This window comes from Mesoplodon mirus, assembly GCF_964341445.2.
Source record: "Mesoplodon mirus genome assembly, chromosome: 5".
NCBI classification, from domain to species: domain Eukaryota; kingdom Metazoa; phylum Chordata; class Mammalia; order Artiodactyla; family Ziphiidae; genus Mesoplodon; species Mesoplodon mirus.
In genome coordinates this window covers 31,837,401-31,861,226 of record NC_138980.1, presented here as the reverse complement: position 1 = coordinate 31,861,226, position 23,826 = coordinate 31,837,401, and the positions used below count along the sequence as shown (strand labels likewise).

Below are 23,826 nucleotides of genomic sequence, written 5' to 3'. Positions count from 1 at the left end.
GCAGAGTGATTCTTCTCACTTTATTGTTTCTAAAAATTGTCTTAGCTACTCTGGTTTCTTTTGCCTTTTCATGTAAATTTTAAAATAAGCATGGCAATATGTCAAAAAAACCCACAAAACTTTGCTGGATTTTAATAGGAATTGCATTAAACCTAGAGATTAATTTGGGAAGAAATGACAATTTACTATGCTGAGTCTTCCAATCCAAACCTGACATGTTTCTCTATGTAGGTCTTTGGCTTGTTTCATCAGTGTTTTGTAGTTTTCAACATACAAGTCTTATGTTTTGTTAGATTTACATGTTTATCTTTCAAGTGATTGTAAATAGTATCATCAGGTTTTTAATTTCCATTTCCATGTGTTCATTGCTAGTATGTAGAAATAATACAATTAATTTTTGTATGTTGATCTTATATCCTATGACCTGACGAACTCATTTAGTTCTAGTTATTTGTAGATTCCTTGGAATTTTCTACATAGATCTTCAGCATATCATCTACAATAGAGTTAGTTTGATTTCTTCCATTTTAATCTGCATTCCTAATTTCATTTCCTTTTTCTTGCCTTGTTGTGCTGGCTAGGACTTCCAGTATGATGTTGAATAGAACTGGTGAAAGCAGATATCCTTGCCTGTCCTGATCTCAGGGCTGGTAAGCACCTAGTCTGTAACATCATTAAGGAAGATGTTAGCTGCAGGTTTTTGTATAGATGATCTTGTCAAGTTTTATCATGAATGAATGTTGAATTTTGGCCAAAAATTTTTTTGCATCCATTGATGCGATCTGTGATTTTCCTTTCCTACAGGCTTTTTGAAATACTGAAAAAAAGCTTAGAGACTTCCCCATCTGACAATTCACTCAGACTGGGAACTCAGCTCCTACCACTGGTCTAGTGCACCATGCCCCAGTGTGCTCCAGAGAATGCAACTTGGCCTGGCATGTGGCCAAAGAAGCCCAATGTAGGACATGCTGCCCAGAGTATGTATCCACTGCTAGAGATTTACAACACACATCAGCATAGCCAAGGCTCAGAAAAGCCCTGTGATATAGGCTGTTACTCTCAACATGGAATTTCCCGAACTTATCTTACCAGAGTCCTTTTTTGCACAAACGCCATTATGTTCCACAGGACTTTCTCTGAAACACACTTAGGGAACTACTCAGCTGAGTCTGACCCTTAATTTGCCAATGATCCAAAGGTTGAAAGAGAAGTCCCCTGACCAAGGTCACAGATAGTGGCATCACAGACAGGCACAACAGGTCTCCTGCCCCCGACCATGCTGCTTTGACATACTACAAAGTCAGCGGGCAGCCCTGCCATACCACACGCCACCATGGAGAAGAGGAACGTACCCACATCACCACTCTGGCCCCTTTAGTGGCTCTCGGGCCCTTCGTCCCCACTGAGCTTGAGGATGAGGGGCTCAAATCCTTGTAGGTTCAGTGGGGCCCATGGGTGGGTGGGTATGTAATGCAGGCTGGGCCAGTCATGCTGTTCTAGCTCCCTAACGGTAGCACACAGTTCAGGGTTGGGCGTGCAACCTGTTGGTCTGACAAGACTCCAGACCAGGAATTATTAGAATTACTGGGGGGAAAAACAGTTTTTGCATGGAGATGATGCTAAATTAGAAGAAACTGAGCTAGAGGTACCAGGAAGCACCAGGCAGAACAAAGTTGTAAGATGAAGAGAGACCTGGTTCCTTAGGACACGCCTGAGCCCCATCTGGTCAGGCTGAAGCAGAACCTCCCTCCAGAACTTAAATGACAGACTAGGTAAGTGCCGTTTCCCTCAAACCAGTTAGATGGAATCCTGTTGGTTGCCAACACAATCCTAATTTGCCCGTGAAGCAGTGTGGCCCAGGGCAAGTTGTCACTGAACTGGCCCCGTAGATCCCTCTCCTTCAGGAGGTATCATTTCCCCCAAGATTCCACAGCAAAGAACAATCTTTTCTGCCCCCCTCATCCCTGTCCCCTATCCAACCTCAGATCGACACCCCCACGCGTGCTTCCCATCAAAAGGACGAGAACACAGGCGGCCAAAGTCAGCTTGGGCAGTACTCGATATACATCATACATTTATTATTAGTGAATATCCCTCTGAAATCAGCAACAATATTAAAAAAAATAATGATTGCACTACTTGGTCAAGCAGAACTAGCAAGTTTCATTTTAAAAAAAGTACAAATCTGTTAAAAATTTCAATCAGTATACACATATATAATACAACATACTAGTTATGTTAAATGCTACAAACCAATGTGAATCCAATGGAATGGAGAAAACCACACATTTAAGCTTTAAGAACCATTTTTTTCTCTATATATTAGCATTTTCTCAAATACATACATGGGAAAAATGAGGTAACTGTAAAATGTGCAAGGAACAGGGCCCCCCAAATTACATATATTTATATATGTAATTTATATATATATATATATATATATATATATATATATATATATATATATATATATAAATAAAAGACCTTTCTTTCTAACACAGAACACAGGCGCTGGGCCCAGCCAGGGCTGGGGGACAGCACCCACTGTCATGCCTAGGCCAGAAGTTGGTAAATAAAAGAGTAAACAATGACAAGCCCCCACCACAGGAAATCATTGGTAACATGGCATCTATAGCAAGGTCGGCAAATCACAAACATCCTAAATAATTGTTTTATAAATCTTTTTTTTTTAACTTTTTTTTTTTTAAATGTTGTGTTTCCCCCCAATAGCTGCTCGTTGGAATCACTGCTGCAGTCAATACACCATCCATGAGCCTGTTTCCGCCTGCCCCAGGAACCGTTAAGGGTTTCGAAAACCTTTTTTTTGGGGGGTGGGGAAGGGAAGGGGTCGGAGAGGGTAGTTCTCTGTGTAAAACAGGTGGGGTTTCAACACTGCTATAAATATAGAAATGTCACCTGGAGTTATATACAGTAAGACTCTGGGTTCTCCATGGGGCGGGGCCAGGCTGATGGGGCCCCACGGCGGGCTTGGGGGAGGCGGGGGGCCAGGGCCGCTGCGGAAGAACGAGGGTGGTTGGAGCATCCCTGAGGCGGCAGGCGCCAGGGGCTGCCTGCTAGGATGTGCCGGCCCCACACGCAGTTCGTTCGGGGCAGCAACCCCAGCGGGGGGTGAGGAAGAAACGGAATGGGACCCGGGTGGGCGAGGGTAGGGAGCTCGGCCAGACCCTCCGGGGGCTCCTCCAGGTCTTGGAGGGCAGGGCTCAGGCTGGGAGGGGGCCCCTGGAGGCGGGGTCCACACCCTCCTTGGACCCTGTCCCCCTGGGACTTCCCTGGAGACACGCCCAAGCAGGTGGCAGGCAGGCCCTGGCTAGAGAGGGAGAAATGCCCTGAAAAGCGTACGGTCCCGGTAGGCTCTGGGGACGTGTGCAGTACAGTGCATGGCAGTTATCAGCTGAGCACAGACCCCCCCCAACCCCCCCAAAACCCACCCATGACCGCCAGCCGCCCGGCCCCGCCCCAGCCGCACACATGCATGCAGACCAGGCGGCACCACCAGACCATTCCCTGCCCCTGGGCACCTGGTCCTGGTTGGTCCCTATACACCCCCCCCCATTAAACCAAAAGAAAAGAAATTGTTTAAAAAATCCACACCCTCAAATCCTACACGTGATTTCGGGCCAAATGAATAAACAAAAACTGCTGCTCCTCACGTTCATGCAAAACGACAGAGAGGGGAGATCGGGCATGGGTCTGGGCCCTGTCACCGCCAGGCAGGGGCGGCCACCAGCAACACAGGAAATCACTCTCCCTGGCCTGGTCCAGGCCCCCTCAGGATACATGCCGCCCCGGGTCAGGGCCTGCCTCCCACCTGCTCGGGAGGTTGGCTCTGATGCCCTCCAGCCTGGGCTTGGGGCAGGAATGTTGTGCCCGAGGTGAGGGTCCTCTAGGGAGCCAGCCCCACCCCACAGCAACCTGGGTCGGGCTGGCTGCCTGAGTCTGTCTGGGGTCAAGGCAGGAGAACCCACTGGCCTCCTGCCACTGTCTGTCCACGCCTGTCAGTGCCACCTGAGCAGAGAGCACACCACTTCAGTGCAAGAGACCAGGCGACCCAGGACAGCACCCCCTTTGCCCATCCCGGGGCCAAGGATCTCCACCAGGCACACGAGGGGAATGAACCCCTGGCTCCCAGTGCCGGCAGGAAAAGGAGACAGACCCGAAGGCAAACAGGAGAGAGACTGAGTTAGGGACTCTCAGGCCGCTCCCTGGCGGGCGTCTTTTAGACTAGTGGGCAAACGGGGAGGGAGTCTTTGGAGCTTGGCAAATGCAAGGGCTTATTGCAGGGGCTTCTCTCGGGCTGACCCTGGCACCAGCTCTGGAGATGCAGGCAGGAACAGCAGGGCAGGCCTGGGCCACGCCCTCCCCGGCCTTCCCGGGCCCCCGGAGTTTCCAGAGCTTTGGGCAGGGTTCTCCTGGGTGGCTGTGGACCTCACTCAGCCTCCCTGGGCACCTCGGAAGCGTCAGCCCGACAAATGGGACACGTCCGGTTGGCCTGTGGGGAGCAGCCGCACATCAGGCTCCACTCTCACCGGACCCCCATCCCATCCGGGGCTGTTCCGCTGCCCGGTGGGGACCTGGCTCCCTGAGTGGAGCCGGAACTTCTGGATGCTGAAGAGGACACGAAGGGAAGCCCTCCAGTCCACCCTCCTCCCTCACCACACCAGGAACACCTGGAAGCGGGCGTGGCTACGTTACCTTCAACCACTTGTCGACGCACTTGGTGTGGAACTCGTGGTTGCAGGGGAGGACCCGGAGCAGCTGCCGTGCCTCGAAGTCGCTGAAGCAGACGACACACCTGGGAGGAGGGCACAGAGCGTCACCCCCACACTGAGGGCGAGGGCAGGTTCGCGGCAGAGCACGAAGCACTACCCTGGGAAGACCGCACCCCATCTGTGCTCACAGATAGGCGGGAGGGGGCGCAGGGCACTCACAGCGTCTGCTCTGACTGGTGGCTGTCGGGATGAAAGCGGTATGATGGAAGCTGCTCGATGTCCGCTTTGGTGAGGCCGCGAGGCTTGGCGTCTCCCAGCCGCTCTGCCAGGTTCAGGAGGGCCTGGACGTGTGCAGGAGGGGAGGGTCAGTGGCAGCCAGGGCTGGAAGTCCCCCAAGCCCCCACCTCCCAGGACAGGGCTCCACGGGACCTCATAGTTCTCCATCTCCACGTCATCCACATCAAGATCCAGGCTGATGGTGGGCCCCATTGCTGTTGGTGACATTGGCAGCATCGAGCTAGGGGGAAATAGGTACGCGGGCCCGGGGTCAAGGTCAGTAGGTGTAAGGGGCGCAGAGCTGCTCCCAACTCCCGCCATGAAACAAAGCCCAGAACTCTGCACTGTTCACACCAGGGACCCCAGTGTCTGTCCCAAGATGTCGCAGTAGGGCAGGGAGCCCAGCTGGTGAGCGTGAGTGTGCATGTATGGTTTGGCGGGGATGCTAGGTGGCTCGAGAGGCCCCGGGACCCCACGGGGCTGTGTTTGGGTCTAACCACTAGAGGCCCCAGAAGAACAGGGTGCCACAGCTCTGGGGCAGATGTGCAGGTACTTACAGGAAGTAGGGCAGGAAGCTGGGGTAATACGGTGGTGGCGGAGGCGGCGGGGGTGGTGGCGGGAGCGGCTGTTGCAGGCGGTATCTCTGGGTGCTCAGTCTCCGGGGCATCATGTGGGAATATGGCTGCAAGAGGGGGGCCAGGTGCACGTCAGCCACGGGCCTGTCTCCCGGTCACCCTAGATCCTGGATGGGGAGTGGCACTTACCACACCAAAGGACAGCTCCTGGTGCAGGGTATCGTGGGGCAGGTAGTGCAGGGGCACGGACGGGGACAGAGTTGGGCCCGGGGCAGAGGTGGAGTAGGTGAAGCTCCCCAGGGGGTGCTGATCCCCCCGCAGGTCCACGTCACTGTCGAGGCGCTGCAGGGGCTGGAAGAAGCAGGGGTGGGTCAGCAGTCAGTGACAAGGGAAGCCCCCACCTCCCTGCCCCACTTGCCATCCCCTCTAGCATCAGACCCATCGCTCAGACTCACCATACGTGGGTGCTGGGTCTGCAGCGACACAAACTGCCCAAGAGGCGCCATATGAGCGGGCTGGGGGTGTGGGGCTGGCGGTGGAGGGTGCAGGATATAGTGGTCACTGGAGATAAGGTGGGGGTAGGCCTGATAGGGCACAGGGAGCTGCTGCATGGTACATGCCTGGATCAGCTGCTGAGAAAGGGGGCAGAGGCTGGAGAATGTTCTTCTGGGCTCTGGGCTGGGTCTGCTTGTGGCTGGGCCAGGGGCCATTCCACCCAGCTAGCGGTCCCAATCAAAGGCCTCTGGACCATCCATCCCTGGCCTAGGCCTCCGAGGCAGGACGTCTTGCTCTTAAGGCCCACAGTTACCACTCCAAACCATAAAGCAGGCACTGGGAGCAGGGAGGTCCCTGAACTCTGAAGTGCCCTCCCACTGGACGTGAACGCACGTACGCCGTTCTGGATGGGGCTGTGGCCTGGAGCCGAGCAGACACCGACAGCCTGGATGGGCGCTGTAAGCTCAGCTCAGTTCCGACACTGGCCTGTGCCTGGGGCCTTCAGCTGGGGGCAGGGCAGGAGGCCCAGGCGCTCACTCACCGGGGGCGGGAGGCAGCAGAGAGGATAGTGCTGCCCGCTGAACATCACGGAGCATGCTGGGAGCTGCTGGGTGCTGCAGCCAGGGATGTGTTGGCCTGTAGGCAAGGGGAAGCCTTGGGTCGTCACTGTGGTGACTGTGTAGGACAGAGGGACAGGTCCCTGGTGCACCTGCAGGAGGAGAGACCCAGGAACTGTAGGGAGGCCACTCGGCTGCCCCCAGGTGAGAAGCAAAGTCCTGCCGGGCCAGCTCTGGTGAAGGTGAGGTCAGGGCTTGCTCCCTCTGCTCCTCAGACCGGCTCGCCAGAGGCCAGGGGCAGCGGGGTGTGGGCGTGGGGGGTTCTGCTTACCTGCTCGTGGAGATCAACCATGAACGGGCTCTGCTGGGAGGCTGGGTGCAGCATTCGGGGGCTCCCGCCGGCAGGAGCCGAGGCTCGGCGCTCCTCTACGGGGAGGTATGCTGGTCGGGTCGGCGGCTGCTGGGAGGGTAAGCGCTCATCCTGGGTAGGTGGGCTGGCCAGGGGGCCCTCACGGCCAGGGCTGCACCACAGAGAGGAAGCCCCAGTAGCACTGACGGGGGCCGCTCATTCACAGAGCATGGAGAGAAGCCAAGGTCACTACCCACTGGGGAAGGAAGACAGCTCAGGGCCCTGTGCCCTACCACCCCTGGCCCCTGTGCCCCAGCCCAGGCTGAAAGCTCCAGTACCAGGGGCTCCGGGCTCCACAGGACTGGGAGGTTCCCTCCTACCTTCCCCAGAGCTGGCCTGGGCTGCTGCTGGGTCCTGCAGAGAATCGCCGCTGACCCACAGGGGCAGAGGGCGGCCACCTAGTCACTGCCAGAGCCCATGGCTGCATCAGGGGAGGCAGAGGGGTGGAGGGGCTGGGCCAGGGCTCACAACCCTAGGAAGCAAACCGACAAAGGAACTAAGGTACAGAGAAGTCCAGTCCCTTGCTCCATTAGGGGTCGGGGAGACAGAATCAAACCTCTGCAGCCTGGCTCCAGAGGCCACTGATGCCCACCACACCCTGGGCTCCCCAGGCAGTGCTGCGCTCTGGCACTAGGGTTCAGGCTTGGCCTGCAGGGAGTCCAGGCCTTAGTTTCCTGCTCTGTGAAATGAGATCAGGGTCCGCCTCAGGGTAAGTTCAGAGGGCTGGCCGGCATGCTTCCAGGCCAGGGGGCTCTGGTAAGGTTCCCGCAGGGTGGGGTCTCCAGGAAAACCTGTCCTGGCGTGGGGATCTACAACTCTGACCTCTAGGTAACTGGGGCTCCTGAGGGGACTCCAGCTTCCTCCCTTCTGTCTGGTTGGCTCAAGATGGATTGCAAACAGGCCTGGGGCCTCGTTCTCCTTCCACTAGTAACAGGCGAGAGGGTCTGACTTGGTTCTTGCCCTCGGGGTTCCCAGTCCAAGCCAAGTCAGTACAGTCGTTCCTCAGTATCGACGAGGGATTGGTTCTAGGACCCCCACGATACCGAAATCCGAGGATGCTTAAGTCCCTTATATAAAATGGTATAATATTTGCATATAATCTACACACATCCTCCCATGGACTTTAAATCATTTCTACATTACTTATGATACCTAATACAATGTAAATGCTATGTAAATATGATGTAAATGCTATGTAAGTGACAAATTCAAGTTTTGCTTTTTGCAACTTTATGGAATTTTTTTCCCTAAGTATTTTAAATCTGCAATTGGTTACATCCATGGATGTGGAACCCATGGATAGAGAGGGCTGACTGTATACTTTCTTCCCATAATCTGTTCCCACAGTGCCTACCCAAATGGGACTTCACCTACTCTTCAAGTAAGGTACTGTTAGCTTCATTTTGCAGAAGAGAAAACTGAGGCTCAGAGACGAAAGGACTTGCCCAAGGCCTCACAATAAGTGTCAAAGCCGAGAGGTGGGCTGACTACCAGCCTCTTGCTGCACACTGATGCTGATGGGAAGGGGTCCAGCTCAAGGGTTCTGGCAGGACGCGATTAAGGAAGTCAACCTCTGGTGAACTGGTGGGTCTGGCGTGCAGCCAGGCCCTTTGTGTGTGGGGGGAGTGCATGCAAACCTGACCCAACACAGCCCCCAAGTGGGAGGTGGGGCTTGCTGAGAAAAAAAGAGGAAGCAAGAACCTAAACCTAAGGGAGGAAGTTGAGTGAGAATGGGGCGGGGCAGGAGCTAGGGTCCAGGTGGGGGAAGTTGGGGGGACCATTCATTAACTCCAGAGGTTGGAATGAGGCCCTGGCAGGGAAAACTCTGGAACCTGTCAGACCCTGCAGTGCTGAAGGGCGCATCCAACAGCACCAGCCTTTGGCTGTTCCTGCCACAGGGAACCCTGCCTCCATCTAACAAAACTCCTATGCTTCCTTCGTACCCAGCTTTAAGTGTCACCTCCCTGCTAACACAGCTAGGGAACCGGTGTACTGTCCCCTCAACACCTTGTTCCTTTCCTCTGTGCTGGGCTTTACGTGCATGGGCCCTGACTTTCCAGATGAGCCTGAAAGGGAGGCTCTTCACCTCATAAGACAGCACAGGGCCAAGGCCACAGCCACAGTAGAGCTGAAATTCACATTTCTCCCACCCAACCTGGGCTCCAGCACTTGGCAGAGGGGTGGGCAGGGCCCAGTGACCAGCTTGTGTCCAGCACAGGGCAGGCCTGATGTGGTAAATGCACACTGGAGAGCCAATTACATAGGTCTAAGGCCATGTCTAGCAGCAGTGAAGTTAGTGCCAATGATTAAAAACTGGGACATAAAAAAATCTGTCCTTTCAGTGTGTTGTGTGTCGGGGTGGGGAGGAAGGAAGCAGAAAATCTGGTCCCACTGGGCCCTCATTTCTGCTTGACCCACCTCACTCTGGGCATGAGTTTTCTCTCCAGACCACCCCAGGCCCGTTCCTGGCCTGCCCACCACAGGTGACTGGGGTCGTGAGTCCCCAGCGTGGGCCAAGTGCATATCCTTACACTCATGTGTACACACACAGCCTCCTTGACTCCTGCTGATAATCCAGCCGAGCAAACAAAGGCCAAAAGAGACTCAGAGGAAACCCCTAAATAACTGAAACAACAGACTCCTGACCCACCCCAGATTTTTGGATCAGAATCTTTGGAGGGTTGGGGAACAAGGGCACCTAGATTTCTACTAAATTCCCCAGCAGTTTCTACAGCACAGGCAGGTGCTTGAGAACCTCTGTTCTAACTAACCTCAGAGATCCTGGGAGCCCACAGTCCTGCCTATGAGGAGTATTAACAAGAACTACAATACTTCCCATGTGCCATCCTGATATGTCCTCATAGCAACCCTCAGAAGTATGCATGCTGAGGCTCAGAGAGGTGAGGTCCAAGGCCAGTCAGTTGGAGCTGTGAGTGCACTGGGACGTGGCAGTGGTCTCAACTGCTCCTCTTTTTTTTTTTTTTTTTGCGGTACGTGGGCCTCTCACTGTTGTGGCCTCTCCTGTTGCGGAGCACAGGCTCCGGACACACAGGCTCAGCGGCCATGGCTCACAGGCCCAGCCGCTCCGCGGCATGTGGGATCTTCCTGGACCGGGGCACGAACCCGTGTCCCCTGCGTCAGCAGGCGGACTCTCAACCACTGCGCCACCAAGGAAGCCCTCAACTGCTCCTCTTGTGCCAGGCTGTCTTGCTGAAGTCCGGGCAGTGTCAAGGCTCAGGGGTGCAGAATCACAGAGGCCTAGGCCCCATGGGAATATGCTCTGGCCAGCCTCTTCAAGGACACCCACACCTCAGGAAAGGAAGTGGCAAGGAGCCGAGAAACCCAACCACCAGACAGAAGGCCTCTAGCTGTGACTGATGGTGCTAAAGATGACAGTGTTGACCCTTGCATTCTTACACACAATACCCTGACCTCTGGCCAGAGTCTTGGCTGAGGATTGGGCACATCGCCTCCCCGCTCTGAGCCTCAGTTTATTCATCTGTAAAATGGGAATAGCCCAATAATCACCTCCCAGGACTGCTCAAAGGCCGCTGCAGTGATTTGTAAAGCTTAGGTGTGAATGATCACTATCAGAAAATATGACAGGCTGACCTTCACTCTCACCCCCCCCAAGCAGCTTAAAGATGCTATTTTAAGCTCTGCAGGAGGCAGCTGGGAAACATGCCTCCCTCAGGGAATATCCCCTCCCAGCTGGCAAGGGAGGGGACCCTGGTTCTTGACTGGAGACAGAGATGGGCCATGGGGAAGTCACCCACTTCACAGTTGAGGAAACTGAGACCAGGAGAAAGAAACTAACTTGCTGCAGACCACAAAGCCAAAGAAGGACAGAATTAGTCCTGGCTGGCCCCCTAGGCCCAGATTTCCTCAACCCCTGACTCTCATTACCATCGGTAACCTCAAGAATTACCTAATGCCAATTCTCTACTGCAGGCCCTAAAGGAGATCAGGAGATCTTTCTCTTTCAGGCATCCTGACTAGACCTATTGTGGAAAGAAGCAAGTAAGGCCCAGAGCTGGAGCAGCAACTTGCTCAAGGTCAAACAACAAGGCCACCACCTAACTGCTCTGCCTTTCACCACACCTCCTCTGCGCTGGGCTCTCAGTGAGGTCTCCGTAAAAGGGTCTTGAGGGCCCCTAAATCCAATCTTGCCCAGAAGCAGGGGCTGCACCTTGCATCCACCCCCTCCCCCAGGAGGCAGCCAACTCCCTACTTCCTATCCCCATCCTGGTCTAGGGAGACCCTGACATATCATTTGGGCCTGGGGGCTGTTTGCAGGTACAGGGACTGTTTTGCAGATAAGCCAAGTCAGGCCCCGAGAACAGGAGCAGACTCAGGGAGGCTGAGAAGCCCCCCTCTCACCCCTCAAAAAAGAGGCGGGTTGGACCCAGCACTGACTGGTGGGCAAAGCAGAGCTCCCCAACTGTGGTGCCTGGAGGCAGCTGAGAGCAGGACCACCAGGCTGCGAGCTAAGAGTTGCTGGCCAGCCCAGACTCCCTGGGTGACCTTGGTCAAGGAAATCTTCCCTTCTGTGAGCCTCAGTTGCCACAACTGTAAAATGGGAGTGGAAATCTCTCCTTCCCAGAGCTCCCAAATAAAGCCACAAGAGGCAAGACGCAAAAAACCAGGTGGTCACATTACTGGGGGAGGAAACCAGTGTCCCTGAGGAGCAGGCCCCTCCTCAATGTGGGCCAGGAGCAGGTTGCGGGGTTCGGGGAGCTTCCTCAGCCATCCCTCCCTGGGACTGGGGACGGGGGTGGGGAGGACGCGGTACAGATACTCGCCCAGAGAGGGGCCTCCCTCGTCCCCCTCTCACTCCTTTGTGCCGGGCTCGGAGGGACATCGGGGGCTGGAGGCCATACTGCGGCGTCCGGGCCAGAGCGCTGTGACTTTAAGAGCCGAGGATCCCGGACCATGTGCTCGGCGTGAGACAAAAGCAACAACAAAGGAAGTGGCGGCGGCAGGGGGAGGGGGCGGCTCCTTCCTCTCCAACCGCAGCGCTCTGCCTCTGGAGAAGGGAGCCTCGGCCTGGCCTTGGGGGCGCTGGGGGTGGGGAGGGGTCCCGGATTCTAGAGGCCTCGCCGTCCCCCCTCCGGACTGCCCGTAATTAACTCCTGCAGAGCCAGCTAGATCACAGCCCTCAGTCCCAGGGGAAGGGGGGGCAGGAGTTACAGGGATGCGGAAATCGGGAGCTGGGGGCTCTGGCCCCGACTCACCTTCGGCCGCCTGGCCACACGTTGACTCCTTTGTTCCCGATCTAGGACGGCCAAGCTGGGCAGGGGGCGGGGGGGTGGGAGTGTGCTGCCTGGACCCTTTAAGAGCCCCCGCCCTGAGGAACAATGTGCTCCCTTCCCCACCCCCCCGGTCCGGGGGCAGTCCGGCTCCTTCCGGGCCCCTCTTTCTTTGTTGTCCGTTCGCCGGGCGTCTGCCTCGCGATGCCCACGCGCGGTCAGTCTCTCGGCCCAGGCCCTCGGGGAGCGGGAGGCGGCGCAGGACGCGGCCGGGTTTGCGCAGCTGCCGGCGACTGGCCCTTTAAGAACTGTCCGCGGCGGCAGCGGAATGTAACAAACCCCACATTTGATTCACAACATTCGAAACAGCGGGGTCGCGCGCCGGGCGGGAGGGGGGCTCGCGGGGGCGCGCCGGGAGGTTCCGGCAAACAGTAGCCTGCTGCTCCCCTCGAGGGCCCCGCCCCTTGCTAAGAGTTCCGCCCCTCGGGGGCGCCAAGAGCCAATCATTCGCCGAGACTCGGCACGTGATTAGTGGGCCGCCATCTTGAAAAGCAGATTTTTTTTTTAAAACCTCCTCTCGCCCCCACCTCCTCACTTAAAGTGCCCGCAGCCATCAGAGGAAAGGGGCGGGGCCACATGGTCTGACCTAAAGATGGGAGACCCCGCGGTAAGCAAGACAAATTGGCTGTAACTCTAACTTGCTATGCAAACTCACAAATCACTCATGCTTCTGAGGCTCAGTTTCCCCGCCAGAGAAGTGGGTCCCGCCGGGAGAGCCGCAGCCCGGACTTACTGTGTCATGGTCCCCTCCTCGGGACGGCGCCTGGGACACAAGTGCAATGGACCTGACCTTCGACGGGGAAGGAGTGGCTCTTAAGCCAGTCCGAGTGGTTAGGAAGGCTCTAACAGCCCTGGGCCGGCAACCTCCCCGGAGATGACGTCAGCCCCGAAAGCTACTGCGCCGCGATGACATCATGGCCTGGCCGCCTCGCATCTCCTTGTTTATACTGCGCGGTGGCTTTAAAAAGTTGGGAGGGGCTGGATTGCCCAACGAGCCAATAATGGGCAACCCATGCAAATAAGCTAACGCTTGTCGGGAAGGAGGATTGGCTCGGCTCGCGTTGACGTTACAGAGACATTTAACCACCCCGCCCCCAGCGTGGCCAGGGAAAAGGGCGGGGAACAGTTTGAAGCTGGAGCAGCAGTCGTCCCGCGCTCTAATTACTCTAGGCGAGGCCTTGGAGAGCTCCCTGCTTAGGGGGATTGGGGAACTAAACCTAATGAAGTCTTTAGTTTTCTACTGTACTCCTCCTAGCAATTATGAGACGGATTACTACAACCTGCCCATTTTACAGATGGGTAGCGAGAATCAAGAGGGGTGTCATTCACTCCAGGTTACACAGCGAGGAAGAGCGCCGAGCAGATACTTGAACCCAAGCCAAAGCCGAGCGTCGTTCCCCTTTGCCTCGATGCCTCCCCAGGCAGACATTATACAAAGTGGGGTATTATCTCTGCATCGATAGCAAAAAAAAAAAAAAAAAAAAAGCTGGGAGCTGAGAACAGGTCAAATAAATTATGCATATAATCAATAACTGGACTCCTCTGTATGCAGCTGCACTGACATAGGGCTACCTCCAGCACAGCCCTAAACAAGATACCAGCACAAAATGTTAAACATTTGTTAAGCCTGTGTGGTGGGGTTGCTGGGGGTGTGTGTGTGATTTTCTATGCTTCTTTGGTATATTTCATAATCCAAAATTTAAAAACTGAAAGAAAGATTCTGAACAGAGTATAACAGTATCAATGTTTTTAAAAATTGGATATATACAGTGTCTGTATATAGAATATTTCTGGAAGGATATACAGGAGACTGATTAATAACTGTCCTCAGCGGGAGCTGGAGGAGCACTGGGTCAGGATAGACTGTTTATTGTACACGCTTTTGTACATTTGCTCCTTAAAAACAAAACAAAACAAAACAAAACTCTATACAGTATAACCTACTGAAAATTCTAAAGAAAGTTACTGTGAAAGAGCATGTTTTAAATATTTTAAGCCATAAAAAACTTGTGTTCCTTTAGAGTCAGAAATCCCCCTTTGGAAAGGGTATCCAGTGGAAACAATCCAGAAGGAAGCTGGAGAACAGACATGCTTATCCAAGTGTTGTTTAGACCAGCAACAATCTGACACCACAATGTGGATGGCGGCCAGCAACACAATGACTGAAAATGGTACCCACTCGCTGTTTGCATATCTCTAAGGACAGAAGATCAAATTCATGATGCAGTGCTACCGATGTTACCTGGAATGCCAAACTCTATCCATCATAGTTAAACTACGTGTGCATGAGAATAAATGGGGTTGCGTTTCTCTAACCATCTCCTTATCAGCAACTCTCCCTTCTCCTAAATCCCTTCCAACCTTTTATTTTTCTCACTCTGTAAGAGCAATCAGAAAATCCTTCCCACATTCAAAGTGCCTACATTGTTAAGACCACCCCCCTGCTTGCCTGTGTAGGGATAGAACCTGCAATGGCTCCCTAATGCCTGGCTTTCAGGGCTGTGTTTAACAAGACAAGCTTCCCTTACCAAAGTTGTTTTTTTTTTTTTTTTTTTGCGGTACACGGGCCTCTCACTGCTGTGGCCTCTCCCGTTGCGGAGCACAGGCTCCGGACGCGCAGGCTCCGGACGCGCAGGCTCAGTGACCATGGCTCGGCCCAGCTGCTCCGCGGCATGTGGGATCTTCCCGGACCGGGGCACGAACCCACGTCCCCTGCATCGGCAGGCGGACTCTCAACCACTGTGCCACCAGGGAAGCCCCCCTTACCAAACTTTTCAGGCTCACCTCTCCCCAGCCTCTCTCCCACGACCATGGCAGTGCTCCCTCTGGCCTTCCCTGCCTGAGATGCCCTCTCTCTTCCTTTCTACCAATCTATTCCTCTTTGTCCCTTGAGGCTCCGCTCCCATTTCACCTCTTATAGGAAGCTGGGAAGTCTCTAGCCTCTAGCTTGTACTGAACTCCTCTGTCTCTGAACTCAGGCCTAGATACACCCTGACCTTCACTTCATGCCATTTAATTTGCACACAACCCTGTCATGATTGCTTCGTGTCTCACTCAATAATCTCCTCCTGGGCTTCCCTGGTGGCACAGTGGTTAAGAATCCACCTGCCAAAGCAGGGGACACGGGTTCAAGCCCTGGTCCGGGAAGATCCCACATGCCGTGGAGCAACGAAGCCCGTGCGCCACAACTACTGAGCCTGTGCTCTACAGCCCGTGCGCCACAACTACTGAGCCTGCGTGCCACAACTACCAAAGCCGGCGCGCCTAGAGCCTGTGCTCTGCAACAAGAGAAGCCACTGCAACGAGAAGCCCGCGCACTGCAACGAAAAGTAGCCCCCGCTCACTGCAACTAGAGAAAGCCCGTGCGCAGCAGCGAAGACCCAACGCAGCCAAAGATAAATAAATAAATAAAGAATCTCCTCCTGGTGGAAGAGGATTCAGCATTTTTAACTGCACTGACATTCAGCCTTCACTGAGAGGCAGACACCACAGGGGTAACCAGTCTCATTTTATGGTTGAGGATCTGAGGCTCAAGGAGGTGAAGTGACTTGCCTGAGGCCACAATGTGAAAATCCTTTACCACTCCCCACCCTCAGAAAGCGACTCCAGTAACTACTCCACAATCCAGTTACTCCTTTGAAGCCACCAAGCCTCTGACTGTGCCATTCTCTCAGTCTAAAATGTCCTCAACACCCCTACTCACCTCTGGCCAAACCCTGCTCAACCTTTGGGGCTCAGCTCAAAGGCTGCCTCCTCGGAGCCTCTCCTGACCATCTCCTGGCTTCTTCAATATACGGCATGACTGTTATCACACCACATCAGGATGGCAGAAGGTATCTCCATGGGACTGCTCCCTCTATCCGCAGCAGGGCCTGGCTCACACTTCCTTGGATGCTCAAGGAAGGGACTCTGTATTGCCCTTCCTTGCCCCTGATGCTTCAGGGCCAGGAAATCCTTGCCCTGCATTCTCTCATGCATGACCCTCTGGTTTACGCCCCTGGGAGGCCCTCAGTAAATTCCCACAGACCTCTGGGCTCCCCCCAGGACCGGAGGCCAATAACACATCTCCCTCTGAAAAACCTTGCTGGGTGCATGCAGAATCACTCTGGAGCAAGAGGGAAGGAGGCTCAATTTTACCAGATTTCCCAGAGAAGCCAGAAGTCTGGACTTTCCTCTCAGGTTCACTGACAAGTCTTGTGCTTTGGAACCCCAACGTGGGCCCAAGGGCCTGCATACCTACTCTGTGCCCCATTCTTATCACCCCACCCCCACTCCCTTGAAGGCAGGTTCTGTTACTTTCACCTTACACAGATGAGGAAAGTGGCTAAGGAAATGACTCCCCTTGCCACAGATCCCAGAAGTGTGGCCCAGGTGGGGGTGGTTCACTCTTGCCCAGGCATCTGCCTCGAAGCTCTGTGGAGAAATCAGGGTTCTAGAGTCTTCTGCATGATCTGGGCAAGTCCTACCCTGATCATCTCATTGGTCCTCCCAATGACCTAAGAGCTAGGTACCAGTGTTTGCTCCAAGAAGCTTGGGCAAGAGAGGATATGATTCACCCACCGTCACACAGCCATCAAGGGGCAAACCTGGGATCACATTTTAAACGAACATTAAGTTTGGTGCATGCAACGCAAATGCCAACACAGGGTCCCCAAGTGTTGCTCAATAATCAAAAGCACAGATGTCCTGGGGCAAGAGACTCTCCAGATCCCAGAGTGGAAGAGTGGCAGAGAGGGATTTGAATCCTGGTCCCTCGAGTGCAAAGTACTGGATGCTACAATCCAGCTTCCACTCCCAGGCCTTCTCTGCAGGAGATGGGAGGGATTCTGTGCAGGCAGGAAGAAGGCAGGGTCATGGGTTCCTGCTGGGGCCCTCCCCTGCTCCATCTGCCTACCTAAGACCTGGACAGCTGGCTGCCTCCTTCCCACCATCAGGATCAGAAAGTACTCCACTCCTTTATTCTAAGACCCCTCAAACTCTCCTCCAGATGCAGGGCCTTCCCAAGTGGAGCTGGCAGAACACAGAGATTGAGGGACCATCCAGGGACACACAACACAGCCTGGTAAAGCCAGCTCAGGACACAGACCTCCCTGCTACCCCAGGTCATCAGACTTGAGCCTCACACTCCAGGCTGGGGGTTGACAGGCCCCCTGCCAAGTCCTCTCTGCTCAGGGCAGGCCTGAACACACCTGAGCCCCAAGCTTTGTCTCCCCTAAAAAGCAGAGGCTGTTTGTGCATATGGGGGAGGGCAGAGTGTCTGTAAAAGGTCTTCCCAGGTCTGGGTTCAGGGCTGCAGCACTCTGGCTCCAGCTTTGAGACTTGGTCACTTATGTGGTCTCACTCTTCCTCAGTCTCATCTGTAAAAGCAGGATGATGACAACACTAGTGACCGATGACATTTACTGAGCACTTAGTGTGTGTAGCACTGCTGTTCATCTCCTAGAGGCTACTGAGGGGGCAGGCATACACTGATGGTTAAATACAGAGCCTCTGAAGCCAGCCCACCAAGGCTTGGACCCTGGCTCTGCCTTTTATCAGCTTGGTGACCTTGAGGAAGTCACCACCTCTATGAGGCTCACAGTTTGTCCAGGTGTAAAATGGGGGTGATTATACCTACCTCAATGAGTCAACAGTGGCTCTCACTTGTGTGTGCATCTTCGGCGGTACCTGCCTGGCTTTCTGGGCCTGGGTCTGCGCTTGAATGTGTGAGCTTTGAGGGTAGGGCGTTGGGAGGGGCTCCCCTTTCTGACTACCTCCCCGCTGTAGCTCTCACCACTGGAACCCGCAGGGTCTGCAGAGGAAGGAGCAGGTACCGTCACCACATCATCCGGTGATGAAAATCGGGGGCTGTAAGAGTGGGGGTGCCTGGTAGACCCAGGGAGAGATGAGTCCAGCCAAATTCCCCATTTTCCCTCTATCCAAGGCCAGTTTCCTACACCCACGTCGCCTTCCTGCCCCCGACACCATCTCGACTCGGGCTTAATAGCCCTCAGGCAACAGAAGGTGTGTGACCTTGGACAAGACACAGACCCTCTGGAGCCCCCGCCTTCCTACGCCCTCAAAGCAGTAACCAAGCCGCTGGCGCGCGGCGGTCTGTTCACCGGACCCGCAGCCGCCCCAGGGCAGGGCTCGGGTCGCTCTGGATCCCCAGCGGCTGGGACAAGGAGCGCTGGTAAAGTGTCTGGGACAGCCGAGAAGAGGCCAAAGGACTGCAGCTCTGTCCCGGACGCCTGGGGCCCAGCCGAAGCCGACACTCGCCAGGGGTTGCGATCGGGGCATGAGTGGGGCGCAGGGCACGCTGGGACTCGTAGTTCCCAGGGCCTCCCCGTACTGGGGCTCTTAGACCTACCGGGTGGAGCAGCTCTGGCTCCGGGTCCCGGGACAGCGAGCTCCGGCCCTGAGGACGCAGGCAGCGGCCTCGCTGGAAGTCCCTGTGCTACACTGCCAGCCCGCGGCCGCCCCCTATCGCTCCGTCTCTCTGGCCCCGCGCCTGGGGCGCAACGCGCAGGGTCCAGGCCGGGCGTTACCTGGGGCCGCGGCGGGGCTCCACCCCCACCGGGAGGCCGGCGCGTCGCTCCCGCTGCAGCCGGGGGTTCCGGTCCAGCTGCGGTTCGCGCCGCCTGCCGCGGCCCCCCCTCTGGCCCCAGGCAGTTGAACCGTCCACGAACCTCTTTGCCCGGGCGCGCGCACGCGCGCGCGGGTTCCACGCCGGCTACGCAGCTTCACCCTCCCTCCCGCGCGTGTATGGAAGTACCTGGACTGCACCAAACGCGCGGGAGCGGAGGGTGGGAGGAGGAGGAGCGTGTTTCGGCCGCGCCCACTCAGTGTCCGGCGACAAAGGGCGCGCAAGGGCAAAGAGTCCAGGGCCTGGCCTCCCAGCCGACCCCTTACTACTGTGTGCCCTTGGCGAGTGACTAAATAGGAAAGATAATACGACTCCGTGGTCGTTCAAAGAACCTTCCCTTTGCGGACAGTTTGTTCCCGTCCCTCAGCCTCGGAATTGTGTGTGGGGGGTGTGCGTGTGTGTGTGTGTGTGTGTGTGTGTGTGTGTCAAGGATCGATATACAAAGAGCAAAGACTATGGGTTCAGCAGTTCTTGGTTCCTCCTTTTGTGTCGTTCTCTGAGCTTCAGTTTCTTCGTCTGTGAAATGTGAGCGATGATACCGCCTTTGGGCGGTAGGGAGACTAGTGATAAGAGAAAGCGTATGCCCATGGCTAGAGCTAGCCTGGACCAGAGCGTGACTGATACCTGCTCAGGCCGGGCATCCCCATTCCCAGAGGGGATCCCCGCCGCCTGCATCCTTGGGTATAGTTAGCCGGCGAGGACTACAACTTCCAGCGCGCCCCGCTCTGGCTGGGTCGTTCCGGGAGTTGTAGTCCCTGAAGTCCTCACCTCTCAGAGGCTGTCCTCAGGAGGCCCCCTTTTCTCAGCCCAGGACTTGGCACCTCTGCAGAGGGCCGATTTGTTTTTTAAAGCTTGCATTTGTTGAGCTCTTCCCACGTGCCAAACAATATTCTAAGTGCTTAAAATGAATTAACTTAGTTGGTCCATAAAGTCCAGCAACCCAGTGAGGGAATATTATTATTGTCCCTGTTTTATAGATTTGAAACCGAGACATAGCCAGCTAAGGGATTTTGCTAGGAAGCAACAGGGCTCAGGATTTCTGCTCAGGCGGGACATTCAGAGCCTGCTTTCTACCCCACTCTGGTTCATCCCTTAACAAACAAGTTTATTTGTTTGTTTGTGTTTGTGTTTTTTTCTTTTTAAATCAGAACTACATTAAAGCCTAATTTAGGGTATACTTTGTAACTCTACAGTAAAATAAACAAATCTTACATGTATAGCTTAGTGCATTCTTCATAAATGTATACCTCTGTATAACTAAAATCCAATCAAGATCTAGAAATTTTTCATCACTCCAGAAAGTTTCCTCTCACCCCCTTCGAGTCAATTTACTCCAGTCATAACTATCGATCTGTTTCCTATCACTATAGATTTGTTTTTCATGTTTAGAACTTCATGTCAATGGCATGGCTGACTGTATAAATACTGCCTTCTTTCATTCTGCATCATGTTTTTTGAGATCCAGCCTGTGGTGTGTATCAGTAGTCTGTCCTTTTTTTGCCCCCAGCTTTATTGAGATCTAAGTGACATATAACATTGCGTAAGTTTAAGGTGTACAATATTATTTGATACATGTATGTATTGCAAAATGTTTCTCAAGATAAGGTTAGTTAACACATCCTTCACCTACACAGTTGCCATTTTGTTGTTGTTTTAGTGAGAACATTAAAGGTCTACTCTCATAGCGACTTTCAAGTATAAGATAGATCCAGGGCTTCCCTGGTGGCCCAGAGGTTGAGAATCCACCTGACAATGCAGGGGATACGGGTTTGAGACCTGGTCCATGAAGATCCCACATGCCATGGAACGACTAAGCTCATGTGCCACAACTACTGAAGCCTGTGTGCCTAGAGCTGGTGCTCCACAACAAGAGAGGCCACCGCAATGAGAAGCCCATGCACCATGGTGAAGAGTGCCCCCCGCTTGCCACAACTAGAGAAAGCCCGCATACAGCAACGAAGACCAAACACAGCCAAAAATAAATAAATAAAAATAAATAAATTTATTTAAGAAAAAAAGGTAGATACAGTACTGTTAACTATAGTCACCTGGCTGTACATTAGATCCCCAGAACTTACTCATCTTATAACTGAAAGTTTGTGTCTTTTGAGCAACACCTCCCAGTTTCCCACAGCCCACAGCTCCTGGTGAACACCATTCTACAACCTGTTTCTATGTATTTGACTTTAAAAAAAAAAAAGGTCTACACATAAGTGAGATCATGCAGTGCTTGTCTTTCTTTATCTGGCTTATGTCACTCAGCAAGGTGCCCTCCAGGACCATCCATATGGTCACAAATGGCAAGATTTCTTTATTTTTTATGGCCGAATAATATTCCATTGTGTGTGTGTATATATATACATATATATGTATATATATATACATATATATATATATACATATACATATGTATATATATATATATACATATATATATATGTATATATATATCTCACAGTTTCTTTATCCATTCATCCATTGCTGGACACTTAGGTTGTTTTCAAGTCTTGGCTATTGTGAATAATACTGCAATGAGCACAGGTAAGTTTTTTGGTTTTTTGTTTTTGTTTTGTTGTGTTTGTTTTTTAACTTGCTGGCTAGTAATTCATTGTATGAATGTACAGTAGTTTTTGAAACCCAATCCTTTGAACAAATGACCCCTGAGTTCCAGCCACCTTGGTCTTTCAGTTCCCCTGAGGGCCCAGTTCTTTCCACAGTGGGGTTTGGACACCCTGTTCCATCTGCCTGGGCTTCCCTTTCCTTTCTCTTGGCCTGGCCTACTCTGCTCTCATACAGTCTCCCTCAGTGGGGTCAGGGATGCTCATCCCCACCCCACCAGTGCCCACCGCCAAGCACAGTGCCTGGCCAAGGTGAGCAGTAAGCCCCTGTCTGTTGAATGGACACAGAAGTGGCAGGTGGCCCCAGGAGGGCCGTGTGACACCAGGTTGCATTTCTAGAGGGCTCAGAGGCCTGTTCCATCTCAGAGCTCCACGAATTGAACTGACAGAAAACAAGCACATGTTATTTCACTTCCCCCTATTTTCCTGATGTGGAAACTGAGGCTCAGAAGTGGAGAGTGGTTTGCCCTAGGGCACACAGCCAGGAAGGGACAGAGCTGGAATGGGAACCCAGGTCTGCCTGGCCGCAACGCAGGCCTGGGATGGTGGTGGTGGGGAGTGATGGGAAAAGCCCGAGGGAAGGCCCTGGGGGAGTTGTCCCAGAGCAGAGTGGGGAAGTGGGGCCTGGTGCTCCCGAAAGTCCAGCCCCGTGGAAGTGGCCGGGCAGCTCTCAACTCAATAAAACAAATACAGTTGTGACCATGGACTGGAGGTCGTGGGATGAGGTGAGCTCCCCATCACTGGAGGTGTGCAAGCCATGGTAGAACAGCCCCTTGGAAGGGGTTCTTTAGAGGGACTGTGTGCCCTGGGAAGGGGCTCAGTGGTCTGGGGGGAGGTGAGGAGTTGGTCTTATAGGTCCCCAAGTTCTTTCTAAGGTGGGAGGTTGTGAGTCTCTGACACCAAGGGGCTCCTCTTGGGCTGGTCCCTCAGCTGTAAGACAGAGCGATGAAAGAAACTTTTACTCTGCAGAGCCGTGTGCAACAGGGAGGGATGACTGGAAGGTTGAGGAGGGATCAGACACATGCACAAAAAAAGAGCCACACTCAGCCCAGGCTCTCCAGGTCACCTCTGAAGCTGCACGCTGTGGGGGAGGGGTGGTGTCTCCATGTTGCTGATGAAGAAGTGGCAGCTCAGAGGTGAGTGACTTGTCGGACATCATACAGCTGGTCAGAGGGCAAGTGAGGACTTGATTTCAGCTTGGTCAATTTCTGAGCACATAGTGAGTGCACACAGTAGGTTGCCAGCAAAGACAAGCAACGGAGAAGTTTTTCTGATCAAAACTTTAAAAAACCACACCCCTGAGACAGTGGCTACGAAGGATCCCTGATGTGTGTCTGAATTGCTACCTCAGGTGCGCACCTCTTTATCACTTGCCCTGTGCTGGTGCTTTACCATGTTACCTGCTTCATCTTTATAACAAACCTATGAGTTGGTTTTTGCTGTTGTGCCCATTTTACAGATGAGGACTTTGAGGGTCAGGGAGATGAACTCCCTTGCCCAAGTTCCCAGTGGGTAAGCGGTAGGGAGATGATTAGGACCCACGTCATCTGAGTCCACATTCTGGCCTCTTAGCCCTACTGTGTGCCTGGATGTCTGCCAGTACCCAAAACTGACTCTGGGTCTGGATCTGTGACTCAGACCTGGATCATCACAGCCCAGAGCCCAGTGAGCTTTTCAGGCCGCCCTGTGGCAGGCAGACACGTGCCCCTTGAGATGGTTATGGCACCATCTGGCCACACCTGGCTCATCCACACACTGATCAAAGGTCTGGGCAGGCCAGGACATGCTCTGTGGGCGTTGGAGCAGTGATCCAGAGCTGTTGGCCCCAGCGGTCAGAGCAGGGAGGGAGAGCAGGGCCTTAGGTTGGGGTCTGCCCTACCCGGTCCTGGGCAGAGAGACCAGGCTAGCTCCCTTGGTCTGCGGTGGGCCTGGAGCCTGGAGCTTTGGGCAGTGTTGCCTACCTCTCCGCCTAGCAGTTAAGCCACCAGTGATCCCACCACACCTCTACAAAGCTAATATTCCATGAGCCTTCACTCTGTGTTAGTCACTGTGCTCGGGACTTTAAGTGCATGACTTCATTTATCCTTACCACCACCTTCTGAGGTAGGTTTCATACATAACCCATAATTTACAGATGAGGAAATTGAGGCTTAGAGAGATTCTGTAACTTGCCTCACTACAATTGAACCCAGACCCGACCCTGAACCTGATCTCTTGACAGCTACGTTATAA

The 23,826-nt window shown here is 53.8% G+C and overlaps 1 protein-coding gene across 15 annotated transcripts; it reads right to left on the bottom strand.

The window, feature by feature from the left end:
* Positions 1–2,041: 2,041 nt before the first annotated feature.
* Positions 2,042–19,109, bottom strand: RNF44 (ring finger protein 44). 15 transcript variants are annotated; one of them, XM_082621516.1, is made up of 12 exons: positions 19,020–19,106; positions 17,969–18,142; positions 7,363–7,514; positions 6,965–7,154; positions 6,618–6,785; positions 6,037–6,213; positions 5,771–5,932; positions 5,564–5,688; positions 5,160–5,247; positions 4,950–5,071; positions 4,714–4,813; positions 2,042–4,510 (listed from the first exon to the last, which is right to left on the bottom strand). In XM_082621516.1, exons 3-12 carry the CDS (start codon positions 7,467–7,469, stop codon positions 4,448–4,450), a joined length of 1,302 nt encoding a protein of 433 aa, XP_082477642.1. In that variant the 5' UTR covers positions 7,470–7,514; positions 17,969–18,142; positions 19,020–19,106; the 3' UTR covers positions 2,042–4,447. The 15 variants fall into 15 exon arrangements, with proteins under 15 accessions (XP_082477642.1, XP_082477634.1, XP_082477643.1 ...); XM_082621508.1 differs by lacking the exon at positions 19,020–19,106 and adding an exon at positions 18,879–18,959; XM_082621517.1 differs by lacking the exon at positions 19,020–19,106 and adding an exon at positions 18,701–18,856.
* Positions 19,110–23,826: the final 4,717 nt, after the last annotated feature.